Source organism: Pomacea canaliculata, linkage group LG1 (genome assembly GCF_003073045.1).
Source record: "Pomacea canaliculata isolate SZHN2017 linkage group LG1, ASM307304v1, whole genome shotgun sequence".
NCBI lineage: Eukaryota > Metazoa > Mollusca > Gastropoda > Architaenioglossa > Ampullariidae > Pomacea > Pomacea canaliculata.
The window spans coordinates 44,649,399-44,658,714 of NC_037590.1; the positions used below are offsets into that span (position 1 = coordinate 44,649,399).

General features: G+C 45.9%; 1 protein-coding gene across 1 annotated transcript; it reads right to left on the reverse strand.

Moving 5' to 3' along the window:
• Positions 1 to 495: 495 nt before the first annotated feature.
• On the reverse strand, positions 496 to 8,278 carry LOC112577127. The gene is made up of 3 exons (XM_025260100.1): positions 7,668 to 8,278; positions 6,164 to 6,279; positions 496 to 2,425 (listed from the first exon to the last, which is right to left on the reverse strand). Exons 1-3 carry the CDS (start codon positions 7,732 to 7,734, stop codon positions 2,162 to 2,164), a joined length of 447 nt encoding a protein of 148 aa, XP_025115885.1. The 5' UTR covers positions 7,735 to 8,278; the 3' UTR covers positions 496 to 2,161.
• Positions 8,279 to 9,316: the final 1,038 nt, after the last annotated feature.

The window sequence follows — 9,316 nt, forward strand, 5'->3', positions numbered from 1 at the left end:
CACACTAACAGCTTTTCCTTCAAAAGTGCTTTGATACTCACAAGTGTTAAATTATGGAACCCAAGAACAGTCTAACGTTTGTTAGGGTGATGGCAAGTGTGCATGAATATTTAAATATGTTAAAGAAACAGAGAGGAGAGAATTGAGAGCAAAACTTCAAGGAAATAAAAAAATCGAGCGAAAGAAAATTTAAAATTCAAGAAGGTCAAATCTCGTTTTAGCAGTTGCTTACAAAAAACAATGATAACACGAATGTCATGCAATCATCAATAAGAAGAAAACCAAGAACAAGAACAAGAACAACTTACAGATGTTGAGTCTTATCACATACTCAGAGTGTTGTGACATCCTACTCATGCCAGAGTCACGTGTTTGTCAAGTCACGTGTGCTGACAACCAAGTAGAACAAAGGCTGTAAGGATGAACATTTTACACAAAACCATCTGCTCCATCTGTAATTAATTAATTTCAAAGGCGGAACAGACCAGAACAAAGTTGTGTTCATTAATATTTTAATTGGTATACTTCGGTAAACAATAACCAAGACTTACTATCACATTCTACACACTTCACTGTCGCCTCCACTTCTTCCATCAGTCCATCCCTGATTTGTCTTTTCTTCTATGTGTGGGGCGACTCCCTCCAGACAAGACAAGATACGAACACAGACGGAGCCATCTTTGCCCAACTGACAAGACATCACATGTATTACCGGTAATGTTCAGTTCATCTGTAAAATATTTACATGAAGAAAAAGAAAAAAAAAAGCAATGGAAACGAATCTGTGAACAGTAGACATTGTACAACACTATGGTTCCTAGTACAAGAAAGAGTTTAACAGAGGAGGCTTCCCTTGCCTGTACATTTGTTCTGTTGAACCACTTTGTACGTTCTTGTCCTATAAACAGTTTTGTTTGAACTTTAGGCGCAACCTCCACATTTGTGACTTCCTGGTCCTGTCTTGTGCCTCCACTGTGACCTCATAGGTCCTGTGTCGCCATCTGACATCACATGTCATCAACTTCCGGTGTGACACAAGACATGAAATGTTCTGTTACCGCCACAAATATTTAAATCCTTCTTTCTCCTTCTTTCATCTGACTTTGGAGAAAGGAGGTAGAGTAATGTGTGCAGTGGGCTGTAAATCAGGTTTCTTGACGGGTGCAGGGATAATAAATCAACAAATGCATCAGACAGCACAAAACTGAATTACAGATTGAGCACCAACGTCTACAGGCAGACAAAACAAAAATACAAAACTGAATTAGTGAGTGGAATAAAATATTTGACAGCAGTTCTAGCAGGCAGACAATCTAATAACTCAGTAGACACCAGCGATAACAAGAAAGGACAGGAGGCTTTCCTCTAATAGTGAAGACATGCAATAATCCAACTCCAGGAAGTGAATGTATGATGATGCATTGAGACAACAAACATCACAATAGATTATCTTGCCAGAGACAATCAGACAAACAGCGTGGACACTGTCTCAAGCCTTCAAGGGGTGGATGGCAAGACTTTAAAGTGCTTTAAAAATACATTAAAAGGTAACAAAAAATAGCTTCAATTAGATGTTATAATATTTTATAAGCAAACTTTAAATAAAATTAACTCGGAGATGGTGGAAATACAAAGACAGAGGTCTGAAAAAAAGGATGTTGTCTCGACTGTTGGTACTGTGTGTACAGACTGTACTGAGTGTACTGACAGCGCCATGTAAACGCAAGGGAGGCAAACCTCTTCAAAGTGAATTTCTTGGCAGTTTTAGTTAAATCATAGACCTCGAACTTTCGTCTCCATCTTTATCTGCCAAGCTCTGTCCTTCACAGTTTTGCTTTCTCTTACAGATGTTTGAAGTACATACGAATGTCAGGTGAGTTTTACAAAGAAAGCTGACTCCAGTTTTAACACTTTCTTTGTTGCGGATTTTTTGAGTGATAAATGTAAACTTGCGTTGTCTGCCCTCCATTGTTGTTATTTTAGGATTTGTGTGTTATCGTACTTGCTATTAAGTCCTCTCTTCCTCTCCCCCTCCCAACTCTCTCTCCTCTATCCCCATTTTCCTTTGACCCTCTCTCCCTCCGTCAAGGGGAGAGGATTGTAATACAAGACACATCCCTGGCGTTTCCTGAAATCACCACAAAAACCCACGAGACCCTAGTTAGCCCCGCCCCGCCTCCCGGTTGTCTCCCCCTGTCGCCGTGCCGAGCGTCAGCCATGACGTCACCACCACCAGCAGTGACAACGTCCACGTGGTGAAGTGGTGGCTGGCGGCGCTGTCCACGTTGCACAAACTAGTCTGACAGCAGGATGTGCAGTAGTCCTCGTAATCCTCGTCCCCCCACGTGCTGCACTGCGTCTGGCACGTCACGTTGCAGCCACGTGCGATGAACGTGAAGACGCCGTTGGTGTCCATGCGGTACACCTGTTGGGGTAAAATCACAGGCAGCTCATTAGTCTGGTCTTAAAGGTTAATTAAAGGCAAGTGAAATGGCCGATATGGACTAACTGGTAAATACTAACGGACTGACTCGTTTCATTATTTATTTACAGTCGTGTCTAAAACACGTGCGGATGTTGCAAGTCGCCATGTTTCACAAACAACTCTAATTCGTGATGTAGGTGGGCGCCATTTGTCGAGAAATTTATTCTCTTTCGCATCAATCTTCTCCCCTCCATTCAGATATTCCTTGCGGCACCCTGTACTTCAATTTGAAATTCTCCCGTACTGTCCCAGGTCCATGATGACCTCACCTAACCTCCAGTCGGGTGGCTTGCCGGGTGGCTCAACGGCGTCACTTAGCAACAAACATGATGACTTCGTTGTCCGCTAGAAAGTTACCAAGTAAACGATTTGTTTACAGCTGTGACCAGAAATTTTGCTATTTCACTTTGCCTTTGTCTTTTTGATATTTCTTCATTTCGTTCTTGTCTGTTTGTCTCTCTGTCAGTTTTCTTTCACACACACACAAACGCGAGCGCGTACACTGAAACACATCCGCATACATACTACATACAAATTCGCATAAGAGTTCAAGTACAAAATGTCACAAACATTCCTAAATACACATAGAGTGTGTGATTGTTTGCACTAAACATGTTGGTAGTATACTGTAGCTCACCCTGTCGCATACAGTTACATTAATTTTATTATGTTTACGCCTCATTGGTTGTTGTTTCCATGATGTGGGAGCTGAAAGCGACTAAGATTTAGACATGGTGTGTGTGGTTGCTCCATCACAGATGAAGGATAGAAGACAATCCGTTAGGCAAACTGTGTAGTGGGCAATGGACGAATGGTTTAGCTCTGTCTACTAGTGATGTCATGGTGAGAGAATATGGCGGACTAGTGAATGAGCAATGAATGTTGATGTGGAAATGTTTGTGTGGACCAGAGAGAAATGTGTGCGCCCTGTTGGTGTGTCGTTTATGAAGATCACAACCTTCCTTTTCTCGGAACGCGAGGCTGTCCCCCGGGAACTGGGTGGGTGGACGTTTCCTGCATAATTCTAGTCACACACACATTATTAACACAGACATGAAGGAACGAGTGACAATAATCACCGTTAAAAACAAATACCGACACAATGACAAAGACAATGACGATGACACACTGTTTCCTTTACACGACATGTGAATCGAGGACAAGAAATATTAGAATAACACAGGGTGGCACACTTGCTTCACTCATTTGCCGGCGGTCAGCGCCGACTCGCCCCGGTCCTGTGGGTCCGCCAGCAAACTCGCCCCAGGCGATGTGAAGTTGCTCCCACCACCCACCTGCCCTTATCCCGCCCTCCGAGTCAAGAATATTTCGTGTTTTCTTGTTGATTGCTCACTTGTCTGCACTGTCACCGTAGCACTCATGAGATGAGCAGTGAGCACCACTGAGCTGAGGTGAACAAAGCCACTCAGTCACCGAACGAATACCGCGACTCATGAGTCGGATTTCTCCTCAGTCCCGTACGTTGAGTACGAGTGAAAACTCAGATGAGTACTTTTCTTCTGAGAATGAGCAGCCTCTTCCAGTTCTTTCCACTCACAGGTAGCCGAAGTCCTGTTCCTCCCGAGTGGTCATCGGCGTCTCCACGATGACAGATGGCGATGACAATGTCAATGTATTTAGGCCAAGCTTGCATGAAGGATGCTGGCAGCTTGTCTCAGTGTCTTCCTTCTTCCTACAGGTGTGCTTGACTCTACAGGCGAGGTCACTTTGCCCCTTTCCTAACAGTCGGGGACTTCTGTGTCCCACCTGCAGGTCACCACATGGTCTAACGGATCTGCTGTACAGGTGTTCACCGATGTTCAGCATCTGCAGTGTCCTCGGTTATACATATATTTCTACCTTTTTCTCTCTACGCCATTAGTTCAGTTAGCATAGACTAGATTCTCCTTCACCTTTCCTGAATGCAAACAGCACGTGATGTACCTGACAGACCTCGTCAGCATCACTCCATCTCCTCGTACACTGGACAAAGTCATCTGCCTTTAGCATTAATACCTCGTGCAATGCTACTTTAGTGTAGTTTAGTGGGACTAATGAGGTGTCTCGTATTTTAAGATTACTGAAGCATAAGTAAAACACAGCATGCATAAATACATTTTAGTTTCCGGTGTTACAGATCCTTCCACTGGGTATGTAGATGGAGGGCGGGGGTTGGGGTGTGTGGGAATGTACATTTTGTTCTCTAAAGTAACACATGGATCTAACAATGAAGTACAAAAATGAGCAAGATAACCATGTACACTGTACAGCCTTCGTCATGAAACTGAAGCATGAGTATTTTACTCACCGGTCACCGGCTAGCTTGTTTGTTGTTAGAGAATTTAGTTATCATAGTCTGAGGATCACTCTGTCAGAGGCAGTCTAGCTAGCATATAAGCAAATTCCGTAATAAATATTAAGGAGATACTAAATAAACCAAGGGTAATATATATAATAGTCAGTGTCGAAAGTCACCAACCTAGGCTGATGACAAGCCACTGACCCCTGGGGTGAGAAGCCGACGAGAAGAGGTCTGGTGGGACATGATGTCACGACTGTGAATCAGGACAACCCTGATGGCGGGTCAGTAGAGATGGTGGCTGTAGAAGTGTTGCCTTCAGTAGAGAAATATTTAGGAACTGGTAGCCTTCATAGTGTTGGTCGCAGTATTTTATTTCTAACCTGCTGTAGTTGCTTCAGTATGACTCGGAACTCATTACTGTTGGTCCCCTTCTCTTTTTCTTTCCCTCTATCAATCGTTTCTTCCATTTTCTTTCACTCTTTCTATCTCTTTCTAGCGCCCTCGGTCTCCACACCAACACTAACCTAACGACTTGTGCTTCTGGCCCCAAAATGTCAGGGGACGTCACTGGAAAAATTCCCGTCATTTAAAAATGCAAAAAGCGATCCCCGGTGGCATTGGACTCAATTTTGTTGGCTGCCGTTTCGTGACGTGACAGGAATGAGTGAAAAGATGCAGAAAAGGTTCTTTTTCCTGAGAACATCAATATTTCAAAGACACTGAAGCCATCGAGAACTTGGTGAAACACATTCTGGAGAGAAGGAAGTGAGGGAGGGAGTTAGTCGGGGAGACAATGATGAACAGAGACAGAGACAACAGACAGCTGGCTAGAGGGACATACAGATGGCCGCTACACAGACATCCTCCCACACTGCTGCTAGAGGACCACGTGACAAGGGGGACATAAAGATGGCTGCTACACAGGCATCCTCCCACACTGCTGCTAGAGAACCACGTGACAAAGACTTCGGTCCACCTCCACCACCCGTCCTTCTTGCTACTCCAGCCTCCACCCCACATGGCGATAACAAGGCAGAAATCAGACCAGCTCCGCAAATATAAAAATTGTAATTCTTGATATAGATAATAGATAACAAGAGTGATAACAGAGATGAACGAAGGTCTGGGACCACCAAGCGACTAGGGTCAGGAAGGTTTGACTGCAACACTTTGGGCGTGGGCGTGGGCGTGGACGTCACACACAGAAGTGACACCAACAACAGAGGTCACGCATAAGAGACGTCACACACAAACGTCACAGATTTGTCGCACCTACATCACTGATATCACAGATAACAATTATCACACAGACTAAACGCGGACAGAAACGTCACACCCACGTACACACACGTCACGCTGACGTCAGTGACACTTACAGAACAGTATCGCTCCTTGTCGCACGTCATCGTGTCCACCCTGCTGACGTTGCGATTGCAGTCGTCCTGTTCATCCTCGGTGTAGCAGGTGTAGCAGGTGAGGTTGTCGCAGGCACCTGATGTAAACATTGGGGTCACAAGAGGTCACAGCATCTCCTCGTGCTCCAGTCAACAACAATTTTAATCTTTTAAACCGTTATTAGTCACGTGAATTTAAATTTACATTCCATAATGTGCGTTTCTCAAGATTGGCAATCAGTGCAAAATCAAAGGAACAACGCAGGGATTAATTATTTTATCTCCTTGTCAGCAGCAAGAGCTCTTTCGCGCGGCGGGATCAAAGTAATCATCATAGTGTTGTTTATTCCAGAACATGGGCGAATATTATTTCACTTCAGACTTCTTGATAGGACATTCATCATTTCTGATTTGATAGATGAATATATACTGAGTGACTGAATTTATTCATTTTGCTCTTAATAACTTCTTTTAATTTAATGTAGAATTGGTTCGCAAAATGATTGTCTTACAAATTAATTGCTGTTGACAGTATTTGTTTACCTGTAGCCGGGTCTGACATTGTTGTTTACTCTGAAGAAAGGTTCGGTTAGTGAAAGTTATTACAAACTAACGCCGATAACCAAGAACGATAAATTCACATTTGATCTCTGCGATCGTCAGTTGAGAAAGGAACTGCCTGTTAACACACCCCTCCCATCAATCTCCCCCTTTCCCCACCCAACGTCAAAGAACCATCACTCTTGCGGCAGGTGGCGCTCGTGATGCGCAGTGTCCATGCGGCGAGCTGCTTGTGACGCGCACCTGCTGCTGCAGCAACCCGGGGGGAGGGGAGGACAAGGGAGAAGCCACCTTCTCATTAAGATACTGAGGAGGCAGTCATGTGAACGTGTTCACTGTCACCATGGAGTTGCACTCAGGCCAAGATGGCGACACCTGTGTCTTGTACGTTACCAGGATTTCATAACTCCACCGCGGGGCGGCCTGGTTCGCATCTGACCGTGTCTAGCTGGCCTTACCACTTCTAATTAGATGTACATTCTATTCTTCTTTGAGCGTAACAACTACATGGAAACAAAAGACGAAAGCAGCATAATTAAAGAAAGGAACAATGAGGTAAAGACAGGGAAGAGTAAAGGGCTAAAAAAAGAAAATGGGACGAACGAAAAAAAAGAAGAGAAATGGAGACATTTATGCACGTGTTCTTGCACAATACTTTACGGCTAACATAACACCCCATTTAACCCCAGTAACACTCGGGGTAAAGGATATGCATGCCCTGGGGTCAAGGGCTGATTCAGGACGTTACCTCAGGACGTAATGAGGTTGACGTACTAGCGTAGTGATGGACGTTTGTGGAAACGTGAAGCTGATCTGCTAAAGGGACACGCCCTCCTTCGTCCTTCTGGGATACATCTCCCAGCGTCTTTCCCCTCCCTCCAGAGATTAGCCAGTAGGAAAAATAAAATGTTGATGTCCCACTCACCTGGAGAGACGGAGAGAAGGAGCAGGAGACAGGTAGCGACAACGACGACAGCAGGACCGCGCAGCATGGCTGATGACGCGACGACAGGAGGGACCACTTCAGCATCGACCTCTCAACGCAGGTGATGACATTGTTGCCACAAACCGTCACAGTCTACCTTCCGTTGTCACCATCAGGGCTAAGTACAGACTGTACACACTTGTACAAGACTGATGGAGGGTCTTGTCACCATGGAAACACGTGTCTCCATACAAATGACAAAAACAATTACATCAGCGGCAGGAGACGGTTGGCTGCTAAGGTGCTTGTGTCCAGAGCCCACGTCGGAATGTCGCAGACCGATTGCATGATAAGGAGGCAGCGCGCGTCAACTTACCTTGCTCCCGCATGTCCGTACAGTGCCATCACTCGATAGTCCTGCCTCCCGCCCTCCGGGTGCGCCTGGCGTGCACACCGCGCACCTTCCGCCGTCAGTCGATCGCTCGCCCTTAGAGTACGTTTGCGCACAGCTTCCCCCACCAACTGTTTCGTCATCGATTGTCTGCGAGGATGGCACGCGCGCATGGCTGATTATCAGGCTAAGAGCGATAACGGACAGAAATGAGCGCGGGACCTCTTACACAACAGGCGAGGGCCAGCTTACGGCAGGACTGCATGACGTGCAGGGACTGTATGAAGCGCAAAGACAGCTTACGGCAGGACTGTATGACGTGCAGGGACAGCTTACGGCAGGACTGCATGACGTGCAGGGACTGTATGAAGCGCAAAGACAGCTTACGGCAGGACTGTATGACGTGCAGGGACTGTATGACATGCAGGCGCAACTTACGGGCAGGACTGTATGACGTGCAGGGACTGTATGACGCGTGGAGACAGCTTACGGCAGGACTGTATGACGTGCAGGGACTGTATGACGCGTGGAGACAGCTTACGGCAGGACTGTGTGACGTGCAGGGAATGTATGACGTGCAGGGACAGCTTACGGCAGGACTGCATGACGTGCAGGGACTGTATGAAGTGCAAAGACAGCTTACGGCAGGACTGTATGACGTGCAGGGACTGTATGACATGCAGGCGCAACTTACGGCAGGACTGTGACGTGGAGGGACAACTTACGTCAGGACTGTACGACGTGGAAAGACAGGTTGCGTCAGGACTGTATGACGTGGAAAGACAGGTTGCGTCAGGACTGTATGACGTAGAAAGACAGGTTGTGTCAGGACTGTATGACGTGGAAAGACAGGTTGCATCAGGACTGTATGACGTAGAAAGACAGGTTGCGTCAGGACTGTATGACGTGGAAAGACAGGTTGCGTCAGGACTGTATGACGTAGAAAGACAGGTTGGTGTTCAGGACTGTATGACGTGGAAAGACAGGTTGCATCAGGACTGTATGACGTAGAAAGACAGGTTGCGTCAGGACTGTATGACGTGGAAAGACAGGTTGCATCAGGACTGTATGACGTGGAAAGACAGGTTGCGTCAGGACTGTATGACGTAGAAAGACAGGTTGCGTCAGGACTGTATGACGTACAGGGACAGCTTTAAATTTTAAATTGAAGTTGATGTTAATGGTTCAAGCAGTTTTCTTTCCTTTACCTTTTTTTGAGGAAGCAGGTGGGCGCAGCTGTGTGGCTGTGAGTGGTTCA

Bases quoted from the DNA above. Each gene is read 5' to 3' on its own strand.
- LOC112577127 (XM_025260100.1), bottom strand. From the start codon at position 7,734: ATGCTGCGCGGTCCTGCTGTCGTCGTTGTCGCTACCTGTCTCCTGCTC. The intron at 6,280-7,667 runs GTGAGTGGGACA...TGTTTACATCAG, and splicing joins CCTTCTCTCCGTCTCTCCAG to GTGCCTGCGACAACCTCACC. The intron at 2,426-6,163 runs GTAAGTGTCACT...TTACCCCAACAG, and splicing joins ACAAGGAGCGATACTGTTCT to GTGTACCGCATGGACACCAA.